Source organism: Castor canadensis, chromosome 6 (genome assembly GCF_047511655.1).
Source record: "Castor canadensis chromosome 6, mCasCan1.hap1v2, whole genome shotgun sequence".
Classification (NCBI taxonomy): Eukaryota; Metazoa; Chordata; class Mammalia; order Rodentia; family Castoridae; genus Castor; species Castor canadensis.
Window position 1 is genome coordinate 5,377,493 of NC_133391.1, and position 21,228 is coordinate 5,398,720.

Consider the following 21,228-nt stretch of genomic DNA (forward strand, 5'->3'; position numbering starts at 1 on the left):
CATTCTTGAATGGAAGGCCCTGTTAGAGTACTGAAATATGTTATATACATTTCATGAAAACAGAATAGTGAAACACATTAAAATTGTTTTAAATGGGGAAGTAAGAGTTATAGAGGAAGAGCATATGATGAATGGACATAATATACATGTGCAGAACTATCACAATAAACTGTTGTACAATTTAAAAATTAATAAAGTTAACAAAAGTAGAGAAAAACATTGTCAAAGAACAAAAATTAATGTCCTAAAATTATATTTACTACTATTATTATGCTCAAGAGCTTATGTTGTCAAAGAATCATTTAATTTCAAGCATTGTAATTTGACACATTCATCATGGAAGACCCTATCATGATACCTATTTTAAATATGAGCCCCTCCTGACCTGGAGGAGGCTGTGGTGTTTCTGGCAAGTGCAGCCACCACCTGAAAAACCCAGCTTTGTCACATGCAGCCTGGTGAAAATATGTGCTGTCTTGAAGACAGACAGGCAGGATGGGTTCCTGATGTTACTTAAATTTTGTAGTTCTTGGATGGAAGGAATATTCAAAGATCTTACACAAAAGTTGGCATTGAGCTCTAGAGCTGAAAGGAAACTACTCTGTGTGGCCATTGCTTAAGAATTAAAGCAGGAGACAAAAGATTGAGTCCAAGACTTCTTCCTGAGGAAGTAGTTGTGACAGGAGGAGGAGGTGGTCACTATCTGGCTAGGAGTCTGTGTTCAGAAACCAGAGAAGCCCAAGATCACAGAGAACAAAACCCAAAAGTTGCTGGTCATGACAGCTGGATTTCTCTCAGGGATACTTCCTGTTCCCCAAGATTGCTTGATCATTGATAACTCAAGCAACAATGGTCTTATTTTTTTTTTACTTAAATGGGGCATATTATCAGAAAGAAGGTTAAATTCTGCCATCTTGATTCGCTTCTGCCCTAACAATTGACCTTGTCTCTTTGCAACATTTCTTCCTTCTTCCAGCACAGAGTGGATTTTCTTCAACTGATGATGAATCCCCAGAATTCCAAAGACATGGAATCCCATAAAGGTAACCAAGGATGCTTCATGATATATGGATGGGGAGGCTCAGAGGGCAGGGTTGTTATGACAATATACACGATTTCCAATCAGAGGATATTTTCTGGCAAGTTTCAGAAACACACACACAGGTATATCACATATGGAAGCCATAGAATATTCTAGAAGCACATATGTATAAGCTTGTTGAAAGCTTGAAGGGCACCCATGAATATACATTTCTTACCTTGAACACCTTGGTGGTCTTGAATCAACAACATCAGCACCAATGTTGATTCTCATCCATTGAATCAGAGCCTTGAGCTATAAATTTGCATCTGCATGAATCATGTGTACTGTCCATACACTGACGATGAGAATATCTGATGAAAGTGCACCCTAGGTTTACGTTCCCTTGGATAACGAATAAGTCTCTTCTGTGAGTTTGTAAATATCCTCTTTGTTATTTACTCTCAGAGTTTTATTGTCTCTGGGTGTTTACAAAAATCATTACCGATATAATGGTTACAAAATAATGACTTTCCAGTCCACATTTCTTCTACATTTGTGATCAGTACCCAATGTAAGGAGTGTTCCCTTCTTACCTATTTGCTTATCGTTAATATAGTCACTTATTTATTTAATCAGTATAATCTTATATATTCTCAATTCACTATCTTTTTATAAGTATTTCTCATCTCAAATTATCTCAGAATTGTCTACTTGAAGATCTTTAATGTGGCTTCATGTGTCCTTATTTTATTTAACTTTTGGTTGTTAAAATAGACTTTAATTTTTGAGCACTTTTTGAATATTTGAATTGTGGGAATTATATAGCAGTTGGGGGAATTGTATAGAGATTTCTCTTCTCCTACCCCAAAATACACATTCACTCTACCATTATCAACCTCCCCTACCAGAGTGGTAGATGTGTTAGAATTGATGAAACTACATTGAGATATTATCACTACCCAGATCCATAGGTTATATTAGTGCTTTTGTACCTTCTGCATGTTTTGACAAATCTACAATGACACACATCCTTCTCTGTATCACAACATATTGTTCTGAGTCCTTTCCACCTGTCATTTTATGACCATACACTTTCTTTCTGGCATAAGATATTCCAAGTTGCTCTTCTATTTCTCCAGACAGTAGGGCATCAGCCATTTCTCCAAGAAACCTTAATTACTTTTAGTGAGAAATTGTTGCTAGAAATCCAAATCTTGTGGCTAGGGTGGTGAAGACTACTGGGTTTGTTGGGTTCTTTTGTATGCTTCTTCCTGTTTATTTGTTTGGAGTTTTTTTACTACTAGGTCTTTGTAGTAGAAAAATGTAATAAGATCTAGTATATTTAAACAGAACTGAGAAATAATATTTTTGTTAGTTTGATCAACTTTCTGGGATCAAGGCAGTATGTTTTTTCTGTGGCAATCAATATGATGAAATCTAGACACACATGACTATTAAATATTGACACATGGCTAGAACCACCAAAGAACAGTACTTTCAATGGCTCTTAACTTAAATGTAAATTTAAATATTCACATGTGGCTACAATAGGAGTCAGCCAAGCACTAAACACTGACTTTATAGTTCAATTCAATTCAGTAGCATGAGGTCTGTGATAACTGGGAGAAAACGTTTAATAGGAGAATTCGTCAGCAGCACCATGACAGAATGCATTATGGGTAAATCCGAACTCTATAGACTTTTCTCATGCCAATTTTTGAAAATTTTGAATTCCATGGGTGTAGTGGGTACCACATTTATTTTTAATGGTCCCAAGTACATAAAAGGACTAATTCAAATCCTGATCATGAATCCTGAGTGTCATCGTTTATGACCAAAGTCCTTGTGTAGATACATTCTTTCTTCTCTTACTTCAATGCCATTCATAAACAAGGGTCAGTCATCAGTCTTTTAGATTTTTGTCTGTCTTTCTAGTTTCCATAGATCCTTCACAGAGGATTCTCTGTGAAGACTGGTGCCCTAGGTTTTCCATTACCTGGTCCTATATGCCCTGAATTCCCAGTGAAGTTGTATGCACAGAAATTACCATATTGAAAGAACCTTCAGATATTGACTTGGTAGACATAGGTGGATTTGAAATTCTGAATTCATACCAAGCTCCCATATCCTGCTGCAGCTGCTGGTCCACGTACCTCATTTTGAGTAGCAAGTTGCTCTGATACCAATATGGTTTGTTTACGTTCCACCAGACATGTTTGCATGAAAGATCCATTAATTTTCCATACCATGAATGCCAACTCTCTTAATTTTCCCTTGTTTTTTTTTGCTGGAATAATTTAGATTTTTCCTGAGGGACAAAGCTACCCCACATTTTACTTACAGCTAAAGTACTTTCATGTTTATCCTAGGCTTATATATTAAAACTGTGTATGGTAGACAGAAATACTTTCTCTTGAAATTGTGCAGCTATGCTGGTGGTAGGATGGCAAAATGATAAGCTGAAGAAAAAGAACAGTATAGATTTTGGGGGAACTGATTTAAATCAATGGTTCAGATTTTGTTATGTGTGGCAGACTTCAGAATGAAAAGCAGTCCCAGTGTGACCTTGTTTCCCCATGTTTCTCCCTAGCTATTTGGGAGCTTCCTTTGGAATTCTCTAAGTCTAAATATCAAGAATGATCTATCTTGACCTTATTTATCTGCAGTGTTTCCTCTCTTCATTTTAGCTCTGACTGATCTAGAGATCACAGCCCAATCAATCAACTTTATTTTTGCTGGCTATGAGGGAACTAGCAGCATTCTCTCCTTCGTTATGCATGCATTGGCCACTCACCCTGATGTCCAGACAAAACTGCAGGAGGAGATTGATGCAGCTTTGCCCAATAAGGTGAGTGGAAGTTACCTGGAAAAGGAGCAAGGAGAGGAAGGCTGAACAAGAATGCCTCCTCATCCCTGTAAATGAGAATTTATCAACAAAATAGGCATTGAATCTTTCACTCTCAATATTTATGAAGGAGCTGAAGAGGGAAACAAAGGGACAAATAGGAAATGAATTCTATCCACAGAAATGTAAGATCTTTGTAATACAGTGCTGGCCCTGTTTTTTTTTTTTTTTTCCTGCAGATTCTAATTTTATTTTATTTATTTTTTTTTCATTTTTCTTTTATTATTCATATGTGCATACAAGGCTTGGTTCATTTCTCCTCCCTGCCCCCACCCCCTCCCTTACCACCCACTCCACCCCCTCCCGCTCCCACCCCTCAATACCCAGCAGAAACTATTTTGCCCTTATCTCTAATTTTGTTGTAGAGAGAGTATAAGCAATAATAGGAAGGAACAAGGGGTTTTGCTGGTTGAGATAAGGATAGCTATACAGGGCATTGACTCATATTGATTTCCTGTGCGTGGGTGTTACCTTCTAGGTTAATTCTTTTTGATCTAACCTTTTCTCTAGTTCCTGGTCCCCTTTTCCTATTGGCCTCAGTTGCTTTAAGGTATCTGCTTTAGTTTCTCTGCATTAAGGGCAACAAATGCTAGCTAGTTTTTTAGGTGTCTTACCTATCCTCACCCCTCCCTTGTGTGCTCTCGCTTTTATCATGTGCTCATAGTCCAATCCACTTGTTGCGTTTGCCCTTGATCTAATGTCCACATATGAGGGAGAACATACGATTTTTGGTCTTTTGAGCCAGGCTAAGCTCACTCAGAATGATGTTCTCCAATTCCATCCATTTACCAGCGAATGATAACATTTCGTTCTTCTTCATGGCTGCATAAAATTCCATTGTGTATAGATACCACATTTTCTTAATCCATTCGTCAGTGGTGGGGCATCTTGGCTGTTTCCATAACTTGGCTATTGTGAATAGTGCCGCAATAAACATGGATGTGCAGGTGCCTCTGGAGTAACAGTCTTTTGGGTATATCCCCAAGAGTGGTATTGCTGGATCAAATGGTAGATCGATGTCCAGTTTTTAAGTAGCCTCCAAATTTTTTTCCAGAGTGGTTGTACTAGTCTACATTCCCACCAACAATGTAAGAGGGTTCCTTTTTCCCTGCATCCTCGCCAACACCTGTTGTTGGTGGTGTTGCTGATGATGGCTATTCTAACAGGGGTGAGGTGGAATCTTAGTGTGGTTTTAATTTGCATTTCCTTTATTGCTAGAGATGGTGAGCATTTTTTCATGTGTTTTCTGGCCATTTGAATTTCTTTTTTTGAGAAAGTTCTGTTTAGTTCACATGCCCATTTCTTTATTGGTTCATTAGTTTTGGGAGAATTTAGTTTTTTAAGTTCCCTGTATATTCTGGTTATCAGTCCTTTGTCTGATGTATAATTGGCAAATATTTTCTCCCACTCTGTGGGTGTTCTCTTCAGTTTAGAGACCATTTCTTTTGATGAACAGAAGCTTTTTAGTTTTATGAGGTCCCATTTATCTATGCTATTTCTTAGTTGCTGTGCTGCTGGGGTTTCATTGAGAAAGTTCTTACCCATACCTACTAACTCCAGAGTATTTCCTACTCTTTCTTGTATCAACTTAAGAGTTTGGGGTCTGATATTAAGATCCTTGATCCATTTTGAGTTAATCTTGGTATAGGGTGATATACATGGATCTAGTTTCAGTTTTTTGCAGACTGCTAACCAGTTTTCCCAGCAGTTTTTGTTGAAGAGGCTGCTATTTCTCCATCGTATATTTTTAGCTCCTTTGTCAAAGATAAGTTGCTCATAGTTGTGTGGCTTCATATCTGGGTCCTCTATTCTGTTCCACTGGTCTTCATGTCTGTTTTTGTGCCAGTACCATGCTGTTTTTATTGTTATTGCTTTGTAATATAGTTTGAAGTCAGGTATTGTGATACCTCCTGCATTGTTCTTTTGACTGAGTATTGCCTTGGCTATTCGTGGCCTCTTGTGTTTCCATATAAATTTCACAGTAGATTTTTCAATCTCTTTAATGAATGTCATTGGAATTTTGATGGGAATTGCATTAAACATGTAGATTACTTTGGGGAGTATAGACATTTTTACTATGTTGATTCTACCAATCCATGAGCATGGGAGATCTCTTCACTTTCTATAGTCTTCCTCAATCTCTTTCTTCAGAAGTGTATAGTTTTCCTTGTAGAGGTCTTTCACATCTTTTGTTAGGTTTACACCTAGGTATTTGATTTTTTTGGAGGCTATTGCAAATGGAATTGTTTTCATACATTCTTTTTCCGTTTGCTCATTGTTAGTGTATAGAAATGCTAATGATTTTTCTATGTTGATTTTATATCCTGCTACCTTGCTATAGCTATTGATGATGTCTAGAAGCTTCTGAGTAGAGTTTTTTGGGTCTTTAAGGTATAGGATCATGTCGTCTGCAAATAGGGATATTTTGACAGTTTCTTTACCTATTTGTATTCCTTTTATTCCTTCTTCCTGCCTAATTGCTCTGGCTAGGAATTCCAGTACTATGTTGAATAGGAGTGGAGATAGTGGGCATCCTTGTCTGGTTCCTGATTTTAGAGGGAATGGTTTTAATTTTTCTCCGTTAAGTATAATGCTGGCTGTAGGTTTGTCATATATAGCTTTTATAATGTTGAGGAACTTTCCTTCTATTCCTAGTTTTCTTAGAGCTTTTATCATGAAATGATGTTGGATCTTATCAAAGGCTTTTTCTGCATCTATTGAGATGATCAAGTGGTTTTTGTCTTTGCTTCTGTTAATGTGGTTTATTACGTTTATTGATTTTCGTATGTTGAACCACCCCTGCATCCCTGGGATGAAGCCTACCTGGTCGTGGTGAATAATCTTTTTGATGTGTTGCTGAATTCGATTTGCCATTATTTTGTTGAGGATTTTTGCATCAATGTTCATTAAGGAGATTGGCCTATAGTTCTCCTTTTTGGAGGTGTCTTTGCCTGGTTTTGGGATAAGTGTAATAGTGGCTTCATAAAATGTGTTTGGCAGTTTTCCTTCCCTTTCTATTTCATGGAACAGTTTAAGGAGGGTTGGTATCAGTTCTTCTTTAAAGGTCTGATAGAATTCAGCAGAGAATCCATCAGGTCCTGGACTTTTCTTTTTGGGGAGACTCTTGATTGCTGCTTCAATTTCATTTTGTGTTATAGGTCTATTCAGGTGATTAATTTCCTCTTGGTTCAGTTTTGGATGATCATATGTATCTAGAAATCTGTCCATTTCTTTTAGATTTTCAAATTTATTTGAATATAGGTTCTCAAAGTAGTCTCTGATGATTTCCTGGACTTCCATGGTGTTTGTTGTTATCTCCCCTTTTGCATTCCTAATTCTACTAATTTGGGTTTTTTCTCTCCTCATTTTAGTCAGGTTTGCCAGGGGTCTATCGATCTTGTTTATTTTTTCAAAGAACCAACTTTTTGTTTCATTAATTCTTTGTATGGTTTTTTTGGTTTCTATTTCGTTGATTTCAGCTCTTATTTTTATTATTTCTCTCCTTCTATTTGTTTTGGGATTTGCTTGTTCTTGTTTTTCTAGGAGTTTGAGATGTATCATTAGGTCATTGATTAGGGATCTTTCAATCTTTTTAATATATGCACTCATGGCTATAAACTTTCCTCTCAAGACTGCCTTAGCTGTGTCCCATAGGTTCCGGTAGGTTGTGTTTTCATTTTCATTGACTTCTAGGAACTTTTTAATTTCCTCTTTTATTGCATCGATGATCCATTCTTCATTAAGTAATGAGTTATTTAGTTTCCAGCTGTTTGCATGTTTTTTGTCTTTACTTTTGTTGTTGAGTTCTACTTTTACTGCATTGTGGTCAGATAGTATGCATGGTATTATTTCTATTTTCTTATATTTGCTGAGGCTTGCTTTGTGTCCTAGGATATGATCTATTTTGGAGAAGGTTCCATGGGCTGCTGAGAAGAATGTATATTGTGTAGAGGTTGGATGAAATGTTCTGTAGACATCTACTAGGTCCACTTGATCTATTGCATATTTTAGATCTTGGATTTCTTTATTGATTTTTTGTTTGGATGACCTATCTATTGATGATAATGGAGTGTTAAAATCTCCCACAACCACTGTGTTGGCATTTATATATGCTTTTAGGTCTTTCAGGGTATGTTTGATGAAATTGGGTGCGTTGACATTGGGTGCGTACAGATTGATGATTATTATTTCCTTTTGGTCTATTTCCCCTTTTATTAGTATGGAATGTCCTTCTTTATCTCGTTTGATCAATGTAGGTTTGAAGTCTACTTTGTCAGAGATAAGTATTGCTACTCCTGCTTGTTTTCGGGGGCCATTGGCTTGGTAAATCTTCTTCCAGCCTTTCATCCTAAGCATATGCTTATTTCTGTCGGTGAGATGAGTCTCCTGTAAGCAACAAATTGTTGGATCTTCTTTTTTAATCCATTTTGTCAAACGGTGTCTTTTGATGGGTGAATTAAGTCCATTAACATTAAGTGTTAGTACTGATAGGTATGTGGTGATTCCTGCCATTTAGTTATCTTAGTTGTTTGAAGGTTTGATTGTGTGTACCTAACTTGATGTTACTCTCTACTGTCTTGCTTTTTCTTATCCTGTGGTTTGGTGCTGCCTGCCTTTTCATGGTTAAGTTGGGTGTCACTTTCTGTGTGCAGGATCCCTTGCAGAATCTTTTGTAATGGTGGCTTTGTGGTCACATATTGTTTTAGTTTCTGCTTATCATGGAAGACTTTTATTGCTCCATCTATTTTGAATGATAGCTTTGCTGGGTAGAGTATCCTGGGGTTGAAGTTATTTTCATTCAGTGCCTGGAAGATCTCACCCCATGCTCTTCTTGCTTTTAATGTTTCTGTTGAGAAGTCTGCTGTGATTTTGATGGGTTTACCTTTGTATGTTACTTGTTTTTTCTCTCTTACAGCCTTCAATATTCTTTCCTTAGTTTCTGAACTTGTTGTTTTAATGATGATATGTCGTGGAGTAGTTCTATTTTGATCTGGTCTGTTTGGTGTCCTGGAGGCCTCTTGCATTTGTATGGGAATATCTTTCTCTAGATTTGGGAAATTTTCCATTATTATTTTGTTGAATATATTACGCATTCCCTTCGCTTGCACCTCTTCTCCTTCTTCGATGCCCATGATTCTCAAGTTTGGTCTTTTGATGGAGTCAGTGAGTTCTTGCATTTTCTTTTCACAGGTCTTGAGTTGTTTAATTAATAGTTCTTCAGTTTTTCCTTTAATTACCATTTCATCTTCAAGTTCTGAGATTCTGTCTTCTGTTTGTTCTATTCTGCTGGATTGGCCTTCCGTTTTGTTTTGCAGTTCTGTTTCGTTCTTTTTTCTGAGGTTTTCCATATCCTGGCTGTTTTCTTCTTTATTGTTGTCTATTTTTGTCCTGAGTTCATTTATCCATTTATTCATTGTGTTCTCTCTTTCACTTTGGTGTTTATACAGTGCTTCTATGGTTTCCTTTATTTCTTCTTTTGCTTTTTCAAATTCTCTATTTTTATTGTCTTGGAATTTCTTGAGTGTCTCCTGTACATTTTAGTTGACCCTATCCAGTATCATCTCTATAAAATTCTCATTGAGTACTTGTAGTATGTCTTCTTTTAAATTATTCTTGTGGGCTTCATTGGGTCCTTTGGCATAGTTTATCTTCATTTTGTTGGAGTCTGGCTCTGAGTTTCTGTTCTCTTCATTCCCCTCTGGTTCCTGTACTAATTTTTTGCTGTGGGGAAACTGGTTTCCTTGTTTTTTCTGTCTTCCTGTCATTGTCCTTGGTGTTGTTACTGTCCCTGTACTGTGTGTAATTAAGTATTTTCTAGCTTGTAATAATAACAATAGTAATATTGAGAATGGAAGAGTGAGCTGAGATGGAAAGCAAGAAGTTAAAGAAAAGGGGAAAACAAATTTACAGACAAGAGGGAGAAAGCAGAACAAGGTATCAGACAAGAGAGTTTCAAAGGTATAAACAGGGAGTGTTAGTGTACTAATTGACAGTAAGCTGAACAGACAATAGAGTGACAGAGAGAGGATTGAAAGTCAAAGATAAAAAAAATAAAAAATAAGTATATGAAAGTAATATCTATATATAAAAGTGAATTAAAATAAAATGGAAAATAGAAAATTAAAAAAAAACAAAAACAAAACCAAAAAACTTCCAAGTTTATATGCAATGCAATTTCAGTCTTAATAATTTGGATGTCCGTCTCAATCTCCAGTCCTGGAGTTGGTGACTCAGATGTTGTTCTGTAGTTGTCTCATCAAAGGGGATGCATAAAGTAGAACAAAACTACACTCACACACACACAGAAGATAAAAAAAAAAAAGCCCCACCAAGTGTCCCCAGTTCAAATGCAATACAGTTTCAGTAAGTTTTTCGGCTTGCAGGTGTAATTCGGTTGTTCTCTCATCAAAGGTAGGGAGAAAAAGAAAAAAAAGCGTCTGGAGGCTGTTCTGAGAGTGGTATCTGCAACTGTGGCTTGCCTGCCTGCTGCTCTCAGCCTGTAGCTGGCGGCATTATTTATGCAGATCTCTGGGGTGAGCTAGCACTCACCTGGTCCCACAGGCTTTGTTTGCTCAGAGTTCTCCTGTGCGGGGGGCCTCTGCTACAGGCTTTCCCCTTTCCAAGCACTGGGAAAGGTGACACTGCCCCGCGTTGTCAGGCCTGCGTGTTTATTTACAGTTCACATGGGAAGTGGGTCTTCCCTCCTCTCACAAGCTTCCCTGCTCCTGGTTGCTGGGCGCGCCCCGCTCCCACCAGAGCCTCTCCGGCCCGCCCGGCTCGTTTATTTACAGTCCCGGGAAGGATTCCCTTCCCCCAATCTTCAGCACTCAGGGCGCCCCACCCTCTTTCCAGCGTGTCTTAACTGTTCTTATTGCTTAGTACTCAGTTTCTCTTTTTTTCCCGGGTGGAGGTCAGTCTGTCCAGGGGGCTATGATGCTCTGGCCCAGGCTTGTCTGTGGGGCTACCACGGTACCGCAAAGCTCACCTGGTCCGCGTCTTCCCGAGCCGTATGGGCGCCGGCCACTGGCGGCCCGGGGGCCTCCTCGGTTCTCCGTTTAACGTGAGGTGGAGATTCTCTGCGCCGGCTGGAGATGTGGAGGGGTCAAAGTTATGCCTTTTCTCGGTGATTATGCCTGCAAAGTGTGTCTCCAGCGTCTCTCCAAGATTTCACTATAGGAGGGTCGCTTTCTGCTTCCTACCTCTAGCCGCCATCTTGGAATTCTTCTTTTTCCTGGCCCTGACATATAACAGCTAACATTTATTTAGTCTGGTTTCTGGATTTGGCACTGCTGGATATACTGTAGTGTGGACATTAGCAAAGCAAGACAGGCCTTGGTTGGGCTGAACTCTCCCTTAGATTTGCCCTATACAATCTCATACTGTGGTAGAGCTAGAGGTGAACAAACCAAGCTATAATCCAAGTTTTAACCTCTACATTATGTTCGTCATACCTTTCCCAATGTTGAACCAAGTGATAGCACATATTTCCTCCACTCTCTTCATATTTCTACCCAAACTGGGAGGCTGTGGGCTAAAATTACCTGAACTCTTAGACTGAAAAGACATTTTTGTCAGTGAGGTATACATAAAGCATCTTCTTCAGAGTCAATGCCTGAGTTAACAACCAGGAGACTGGTCTCGCAGATATGGATGACTGGATCTATGTATGAGTTTCTGTTTTCTTTGAAACTATAACTACAACTGAAATTGGGAGCCCCAGGAGAATGTGTGTATACACACACACACACACACACACACACACACAGAGAGAGAGAGAGAGAGAGAAAGAGAGAGAGAGTTGTTGTTGTTGTTAGCCAGACTTGTCATTTTAAAGCTTGTTGTAAGCCAGGTGTGGTATTATATAATCCCAGCTTCCCAGGAAGTTGAGTTGAGAGTATTAGGATTGCAAGTTCAAACCCATTCTAGGCAATAATCAAGACTCAATTTTTACAAGGCCTAATTTTGGAATAGGAATGGGGTGTTATTGTTTTTTCTTGGTATGAACTTTGACCTCTTTGTTATAAGGTGGCAGAATTTTAGCATATTTTTAAGGGGTGTATTTGTTAAAATCTGTAACTTACATTTTATTACATGAGAAAGAAAAGCTGTACGTGGTAAGGGTAAGAATTTCTGGCTCTAGGTAGGAGATTTTCCCAAGCATCTCTTATATTCATACCTACGTTACATATCAGAAGTTTGAAGGCATGATAGTTAAAATGCTTTGTAAATGCTAAGGTCCTTGGCCAATATTCATTAAAATTTGTAGCTTCTAACACTGCAGTAGTACTACATAGACTCAGTTGAAAGTTAGTTCCAAATTTCAGTTTACCAAAATCTGTTTCTCTCTTTCCAGGCACCTGCCACCTATGATGCCCTGGTAGAGATGGAGTACCTGGACATGGTGGTGAGTGAGGTTCTCAGATTATATGCAATTGGCAACAGAATTGAGAGGATCTGTAAGAAAGATGTTGAAATCAAAGGAGTGCATATTCCTAAAGGGACAGGCGTCATGATACCGGTCTTTGCGCTTCACCGAGACCCCAAATACTGGCCAAATCCTGAAGAGTTTCACCCTGAAAGGTATGAGGACCCCAAGGGAGGGAACCTACCCTGAACCAACCTAAGTCAATCATGTTATGATGTCACTTACTGGAGATAACATACATGGGATTTGCTATTTATTTGCATCTATGTCTTTTTTCTGGGAACTTAAAAAATTTTTTTTGCAAAACTATCGTGATTGTTGAAATCGCACAACTCTAGGCCAGAAAAAATGACATATAACCTTCCAGAGTCCCAAAGACCTAGAATAAACTTTACAAATAAGTCAAAATTTGTTGTCATGGATATATTTCTACACATGCATGCTTTTTTGTGCTATTGGGGATTGAGCCCAGGGACATGTTGATAATAAACAAGCACTCTACCACTTGAGCCATATCCCCACAAATGCAGAGACCATTCTCTGTACTTACCTTTAATTAATCAAGTCATCAAAGAGAGAATAAGTCAGTGCTTAGTGTGTGTCAGGGGATGAGTCACACAGATAGAAATCCAAATGTTGAAAAATATCAATTATAGAGAGAACTAACATATACTCAATTATCATCTAGATCACAATTCTATAGAAGAGTTTTAACGTAGCTATATGAACTCATCAGCTGCTCCCAAAACCATCTGCCTACATCAATGGACCCATGTACAACTCCACAAAGCTTCCCTAATTCCTGTGCTGCCCCGTAGCACATCACACATTAATATTTCATAATGTTCTCCAAATTATAACTCTTGTAAACATTTTTGCTAAATGAACATTTATCATGAATTTGAATAAAACATGGCTCTAAATTTTAGCCTAGTACAGAAAATAGGCATAAGTCAGTAAAGATAAAATCATAGAGAAGTATCTCACTCATTTGTGAATTGACTTTAATGTTTATATGGAAGTGAAGAGACAGGGAAAAAACTTTGAAGAACAAGAGAGGGAGGAGAACAAGCAAGAGGATGATCAGGATGACAAACCAAGTGTAGAAAAAAAATCTGAGATGAAAACACAAGGGAAGTGAAAGGTGACAATTTCAAAAGCACAGCAATTTTCACCTGCTCCTTCCTTAATGAGGATATGACCAAGTGAAGTGTGAGGCAGGAACCTGCTTTCTTTTTAAGCTGTCTAAATCCTCTGTGCCTTTTTCAGAGGGAACACACCACCATCTTGATGAATTTGGAGTGTTTAAACTTACATTTCTTCCTTACGACTTTTACCTAATCCTATCTCAATAGCACGGTAACCACCTATAGAGTAAGGAGAGCACAAAAGAGCTTTAGTATTCAATTCTCAGAGATGAATAACTGGGGCAGAATTTCAATGACCAACCCAGGAAAGTATCCTGTGTGGATGTTTAAGAGATAACCACCAAACATGTACTCCATGTGGTTTTCATGTTTCATGGATGGGATTGCGTCCCCAATTGCGACACTAGGTTCAGCAAGAAGAACAAGGACAGCATTGATCCGTACAGATACATGCCCTTTGGAAATGGACCCAGGAACTGCATTGGAATGAGATTCACTCTCGTGAACATCAAACTTGGTGTCATCAGAGTTCTGCAGAATTTCACCTTACAAACTTGTAAAGAAACACAGGTGAGACAGAACACTTTCTGTATAAATAATTCTTTATTGGGAGCTTTTTCTAGCTGGGGAGTATTTATAAAAAAAGTTATGCCCTTTCAACTTTTAACAACTTATTTTTCCTCCTCCTCCTCTTCCTCTGTTCCTCTTCTTCCTCCTTCTTTTTGACAACTCACATTCAACTTTTAACAATTACTTCTCTGGCCTAATGACCTCCTAGGACTAGGTATGACTTTTGAGGGTCTTTATCTTCTGGAGTTGTAAATCTGTGTCTGAATAAAGCCTTGCTTTAATGATTATGTAGAGTAAATGCAAATCATCATGCCATGATTAGATACAGTCTCTTTGAAATTGAGCCAGGTTTTAAATTCATTTTTAAGCCAACCGGACGTGGGATATATTGTGCCCAATCATGAAATACAGTGTTCACCTGAGTTATGACTTTTGAGTGATGCACTCCTCTACCATACATAGAGAAGCCCTCCTGTGTCAGTTTGTCTCAACCACTAAGTGTACTTTGAACCACTGAGGAGTACTAAAATCTCATGATTCCTGGTCATCTCGAATATTCTAAAATAAATCATCCTCAGTGTGGCTTTCAAAGATCACCATGAAAATTTCCATGTTCAGTCAAGTTTCAGAATCAGTGATTTAAATCATGAAAGCTAACAAGAAGAACTCCAACCATTGAGCACTATATTGAATATTTGGCTTTAACTATCTGTTCCATAATAACTGTGATCCTTTTCCGTTCTATATGTCATGTATCTTCTTCCCTCTATCATCCTCATTCTCTTCTCATCCTTCAAGTTCAAATCAATCCCCAAACTCAACCAAGGAGCAGTTTCCATCTTGTCCAGTGCCCATGTACTGCTGTGTTATTTTATCGTTTCCTATGCATTGTTACCATTACTTGTTGACTCGTTTTCATTAAATTACCCAAATTTCCCTGGATTGAGGTATACTCCTCTCCTTTTTACACCACCTCATTTTATTCCTTCCATAAACTTACAGTGGTGACTTAAAGGGAGATTTGCACATTGACTATCTTTAGCAAATGTTCAACAAGTGATTTTCAGTAACATTGGAGTTTGTCAATACATGCTTTAAGCTCTTTTAACTAAAATAATTTAACAAATGCCATTCATATGTGTACCTATGTGTGTGTTTTTGTGTGTCTGTGTCCTAGGAAAATGCAATGTATATTATTTGAAAATTTAAAATATGAAGCAGATGCATTTATTTATTTATTTATTTATTTATTTTGGTTTCTGATTTTTTACTTTATTTTTTTTTCTTTTATTATTCATATGTGCATACAAGGCTTGGTTCATTTCTCCCCCCTGCCCCCACCCCCTCCCTTACCACCCACTCCACCCCCTCCCGCTCCCCCCCCTCAATACCCAGCAGAAACTATTTTCCTGCCTCCCTGGAGATCTTAAAGGACAGTTCTCCTGTTTTATGTGAAACATTTCCTGACAAGGTTAATTTTCAGGTCTCCTGCATTTCATATGCAACTCTTTCCTCTCAATAGACTGTTTACATGGGTGAAGGGGAGGAAAAACTTTGTCATCCCTACAGTGTTGGCTTTCAGTTAGCTGTGTGCATGTTTATACCATCAGGGGGCTTTGTTTTGTGAGAATGTTTCTGACACACCTGGGAAAGGGAAGGTACCACCTGACATGTTTCAGTCATTTACAATCTGACATTTCTCAATTTAGGACAAATTGCTTGCCCTTATCTCTACTGAGATTAGAAGATTGCTGGTGTAATGCCCCCAACATGAAGAGAATGGGACTGAAAGATTACTGAAAACTAAGCAGGACTCACATATTCCCCCATTTATACTATTCTTGGAAGCCACAGTTAGATGTTAGAAAAGGAAAGAAAGAAAACATCTTCCTGATGACTTCTTCCCATCATTAACTGAATGGGTTCAACAAGGAGGGCAACTGGACTCCTTAGAAGTCAAGGACGTCCAACACAGATTAGAAGTACAAAATCTTCTCAGAGTTACCTTGTGATATTCAACAAACACAGAGTCAACTTTCTGCGACTTTCTAAAATAGCATGCACTACTGTCTATGAATCTGGTTTAAATTCCTAAACTCATCCTTTTCATTTAAAACTTTAATCAGTAAAGAACATACAGAAAATAAACCAATGTCATTTATTCTCAGACTGTGTACATAATACATATGGAATAAACATTTTCCTAAATGAATATTTAGAAGAATTCTTTCACTATCCAATCTTGACAATCGAGGTATATAAACTAGAAGCAGTTTTTGTGTTTGTAAAGCATTATTGTTCCTTTTAAAATTCTGTCCCTAATGGGCTAACCTAAAATAATTATGCCATTCTTATTCAATTTTATTATTATTATCATTACTATTGTTAGCATATATTAATTGAACACACCAAGGCAGTTCTTATTATATTTCCATATATACACACTCTGATCATGTTCACCCCCTCTGATACCTATTCTTAACCACTCCCATGTTACCCTCTTTTTTTATGACCTTGTTTTGTTTTGTTTGTTTTGTCCCTTAACTTCCACAAGTGAGGAAAACATCTTGCATTATTGTTCTTAACATTACTGTTCTCCCATGCTACAGTGGTTGTTAATGGTTCAGTAAATGTTTCACAATATGCTTGTTCAACTGTTGCAGGTCCCTCTGAAATTAAGCAAGAACCTATTTATTCAACCAGAAATTCCCATTGTGCTAAAGGTTGTGCCAAGAGATGGACTATAATGGAGCATGAACTCTCCTCAGACATTCAACTGAATTCTTCAAGGAGGCTGTGTCCCAGAACACCAGAGACTTTCATTTACTTTGTGAATAAATGCAGATGAAGATGGGCTTAATCAGCTGCCTTGGCTGGATGATTATAGATTCAGTAATTCATTGCACCTGCTCAGTGTCTGTGTAGAGCAGTGCCTATTTTTTAATGGACTGGAAATGCTTAAATTATTGCTAGATATGTAGACTAATCTTCTCTGGTTCTCATGGGACTGTCTGTATGTACCTTTACCAATTCCATTTCAACTCTGATTAGTGATTATTTCCCTGCAGTTGTTAAGGAAAATGGAAATTATTGTGATGATTATAGTAGTGAGATTTTATATCAAATATTTTCCTTATAATTTTTTACAAAATGTGTTATTTGAGAATATAAACAAATATATCTTTTGAAAAAATACCTATTATCTTTTTGAACATTAAGGGGGAAGCTAGAAGTCATAATCAGGGTGAACCAGGCAAACAGTATTTTGGGTCATATTAGCCTGTTTCATATTTTATTGAAGATAGTTGTGAGTTAATTCATTTTAACTGTGTTTATTGCTTAGAAAATATATTCATACTTTAAATTTTCTAGTTCAAAACATGTTTGTAAACTTCAAGTGAAGCAGATATAATTTTATTATTTTTTTAATGTATTACCATCTATTCTGTTGTTTCTAGAGGACAGGAAACATTTTCATATAGGTCTTTGTCTCCCACCTTCAACTCCCAACTGTCTTAGTAGTGGGTACATTAAGTACATATGGATAATCAGTCAATTAATTGGGCAGCAAGGCTAAAATGACATAATTGTGACTAGTCAGGGAAAAATAGGGCCCGGGTGTTATCAGTGAGCTGCCTGGGTTTTTTTTAGCTACTTGGATGGAAATCATAAGTAGGCAAAGCTGGCACAAAAGACCAAAAATCGTATGTTCTCCCTCATATGTGAACATTAGATCAAGGGCAAACACAATGGGATTGGACTATGAGCACATGATAAAAGTGAGAGCACACAAGGAAGGGGTGAGGATTAGGTAAGACACCTAAAAAATTAGCTAGCATTTGTTGCCCTTAATGCAGAGAAACTAAAGCAGATACCTTAAAAGCAACTGAGGCCAATAGGAAAAGGGGAACAGGAACTAGAGAAAAGGTGAGATCAAAAAGAATTAACCTAAGAAGGTAACACCCACGCACAGGAAATCAATGTGAGTCAACTCCCTGTATAGCTATCCTTATCTCAACCAGCAAAAACCCTTGTTCCTTCCTATTATTGCTTATACTCTCTCTACAACAAAATTAGAAATAAGGGAAAAATAATTTCTGCTGGGTATTGAGGGGGTGGGGGGGAGAGGGAGGGGGTGGAGTGGGTGGTAAGGGAGGGGGTGGGGGCGGGGGGAGAAATGAACCAAGCCTTGTTTGCACATATGAATAATAAAAGAAAAAAAATAAGTAGGCAAAGAATAGCTATTCTGGTGTTGGCAATCCTGAAGGCTGTGGGCTGGGATGATGAACCTAGAAGCTTTTCTCTCCAAGTCCTGAGAACTAGAGTTGGAGCTGCAGGCCTTACCTCACTGCTATCATATGTTATTAGGCTGTAAGCCTGCTGTATTCAAGCACTAAATATATGCGAGTCAGAATCGTTGCCTTCATAAACTTTGACCCTTAAGAGGAGTAAGATACCAATGAATATAAAAGTGACAAAAATATGAAATTATGAATTGGGCTACATGCTCTAAAGTAGAAGAACTCTTCACTAAATTAACAAACAGTGATAGACACAGTTGGACCTTCATGCTTTCCTTCAAATCTCTCTTCCTTTGAAAGATATGACGTCTTAGAATCAATGGGATTTTAGAAATGGAAAGTATGAGGCCTTGGTCATGCCTGGGTCTGTTTCTGTCTTTGAGGGAAATTGATCAGAGCTGAGCAAAGAGGACCAAGATTCTCCTTCTCCCAATCACAAGACCTCTTCAGGACTGCCTGCTTTTCTTTTCCTTGGAGTTCCTACAGGAGTTTCTAAGACACCCAACTCCTCATTATGCTCCTTGTCTTATATATTGTTTAAGGTCTCCCATATACTTTATTTCATCCAGGAACCAAGAACCCGTGAGGCAGGGCATAGGAAAAATTGAAGTGGGACCTAAGATTACAGGCACATACCACCATACCCAAAGTAAAAGATTTTTTTGAGTAGAGAAGAGGGCAAGGGAGAATGATGGAGAGTATGAATCTAGCAAGGCACCTTGTAAGTACATATGGAAAGGTGACAATGAAACCCCTCTGCACAACTAATATATGATAACAAAAATGTTTTAAAAAAACAGTTGTCACCTCTGGAAAATAATATAAAATAAATAAACACTAAAAAGTCATTTCAAGAGAAGAGGAAAAAATCAGACATTGTCCAAAAATTCAACATGCTTCCCTGACTAAAATTCTGCAAATCTAGAAATAAACGGGAATTTCATAAACCAATGAAAGTCATACATAAAATCAAAGCGTTAACTCTGAATTAAGTAAAATTTTCTCTTTAAGATCAGAAACAAAACAAGGATACCTTCTTCACCACTTCTATGTACTTATTAGAACTGAAAAGAACAGGTTCATCTATGTTTTATTGTCAACAATAAAAGAAACCCCATAAACTATTCAAACACATGGAGACTGAGCAGCATAATGCTGAAAAACCAATGGGTGACTGAATTAATAATGGAAGAAATCAAAAAGTTCTTAGAATCCAATGAAAATGAAAATACAACCTACCTGATTCTGTGGTACACAGGAAAGACCATGCTAAGGGGAAAGTTTATAACTGTAAGTGCCTACATTAAAAAGGGATTTCTCAAATAAATAATCTAATGATGGACCTTCAGCTCCTAGAAAAACAAGACTAAACCAAACTCAAAACCAGCAGATGGAGAGAAATAATAAAGATCAGGCCTGAGATAAATGAAATCAAAACCAAACGAACTACATAAAGAATAATGAAACAAAAGTTGGTCCTTTGAAAAGATTGACAAGATTGACAAACCCCTAGGAGCATAACAAAATGGAGGAGGGAGAAGACCTAAATTAATAAAATAAAAGATGAAAAAGGGGACATAACCACAAATAGCAAATGAAATCTAGAGAATCATTAGAGAGCACTTTGAAGACTTACATTCAAGTAAACTGGAAAGTCTAGATGAAATGGATAAACTCCTAGATGCATATAACCAACCAGATTGAACCAAGAAGATATTAAATTCCTAAATAGTCCTATTACATGCAATGAAATTGAACCAGTAATAGTCTCTCAAGGATCCAAGATGGTGGTTAGGGTAGGGAATCAGAAATCCTAAGCTCTGTGACTGCAGAAACCAACTCGAGACATTGGAGCTACACCTGGGTAATTCTGATTGCTTCTAGCCAAAATAATAACCCAGCAGCACATTAGGTGCAGATAAAATTCAAGGACTAGCTCTTAAAATAGTTTTTAATTGTACCTAATAACTAGAAAAATCCCATGTGGCACAGCTAACAAAGCATGTCCCACCCTGGGTTAAAGAGGCCCCTGGCCAATTCTTTTGTTTTTCTTTTTTTGCTTAACAAGAAGAAGATATAGCATCAATCAGAATTGAACTCTTCAAAATCCTGGACCCCTAACCTGTGTAAATCCTCCCTATGCACACCATTTCTCCCCAGGGGCCAGCTCCAAATCTGCTTACGTGAACCTGTAGAACGAACAGGTGAGCAGCAGGCACATGAAAAACTCCCTTACCCACCCTCTGGGAACATAATCCAGCCCCTGGGCAAATTGAACACCCCACCCCAACAACACTGAAAGCATAAACAGTGAATTATAATCTAACATTAACAGCAGAGGTGGGTATGGAATATTGAACCTGTCCTGAGAACAAGGGTGGAGCTGAAATCTCAGTGCAGAACTTTCAGTAAAGGAATGTTGGAGAAGCAACAAAGTCTGAGAGTGGGGGTGCAGTGACAAGACCAACCTCCCAAAATGGGGTAAGTGGTGGCTCCAGAGCTCTCATTTCGTGGGATAGAAGGCAGTGCTCAACACTGAATTTTCCTGCCTTGCTGGGTGAGGAGCCAACCAGAGTTGCAGCTGCAGGACAATGCAGCTTCTGTTTGGTGAAAAAAGGAACAGATCTGACTACTCTGAATGAACTGACAGTGAGTTACCTCAGCTCACAATTGCAACTTGTCCTGTGGACAGAAGGAACCAAATACTACTCACAAGCCAGTCATCTGGTGAGACCACATGAAGGCACCCGCTTGTATGCTGATACCAGGATTGGATGCCAAAGGAATAACTCCAGAACTTTTACCAAGCAGACTGAAATTTTAGTTGTTGTGGTACCTGGTGGGTGTTTTTCTTC

At 38.0% G+C, this 21,228-nt stretch overlaps 1 protein-coding gene and 1 pseudogene across 1 annotated transcript in view; one reads left to right on the top strand and one right to left on the bottom strand.

Moving 5' to 3' along the window:
* LOC109701918 (cytochrome P450 3A11-like) overlaps window positions 1-17,267 on the top strand; it is a 33,695-nt gene extending 16,428 nt beyond the window's left edge. The window contains exons 9-13 of the mRNA XM_020187359.2: window positions 977-1,043; window positions 3,712-3,872; window positions 12,283-12,509; window positions 13,910-14,072; window positions 16,736-17,267. Coding sequence (XP_020042948.2) covers window positions 977-1,043; window positions 3,712-3,872; window positions 12,283-12,509; window positions 13,910-14,072; window positions 16,736-16,819 — 702 coding nt within the window. The 3' untranslated portion in view covers window positions 16,820-17,267. The remainder of the gene's footprint in view (window positions 1-976; window positions 1,044-3,711; window positions 3,873-12,282; window positions 12,510-13,909; window positions 14,073-16,735) is intronic.
* Window positions 1-21,228, bottom strand: part of LOC141424244 (cytochrome P450 3A4-like) — a 148,369-nt pseudogene that overhangs the window by 77,228 nt on the left and 49,913 nt on the right.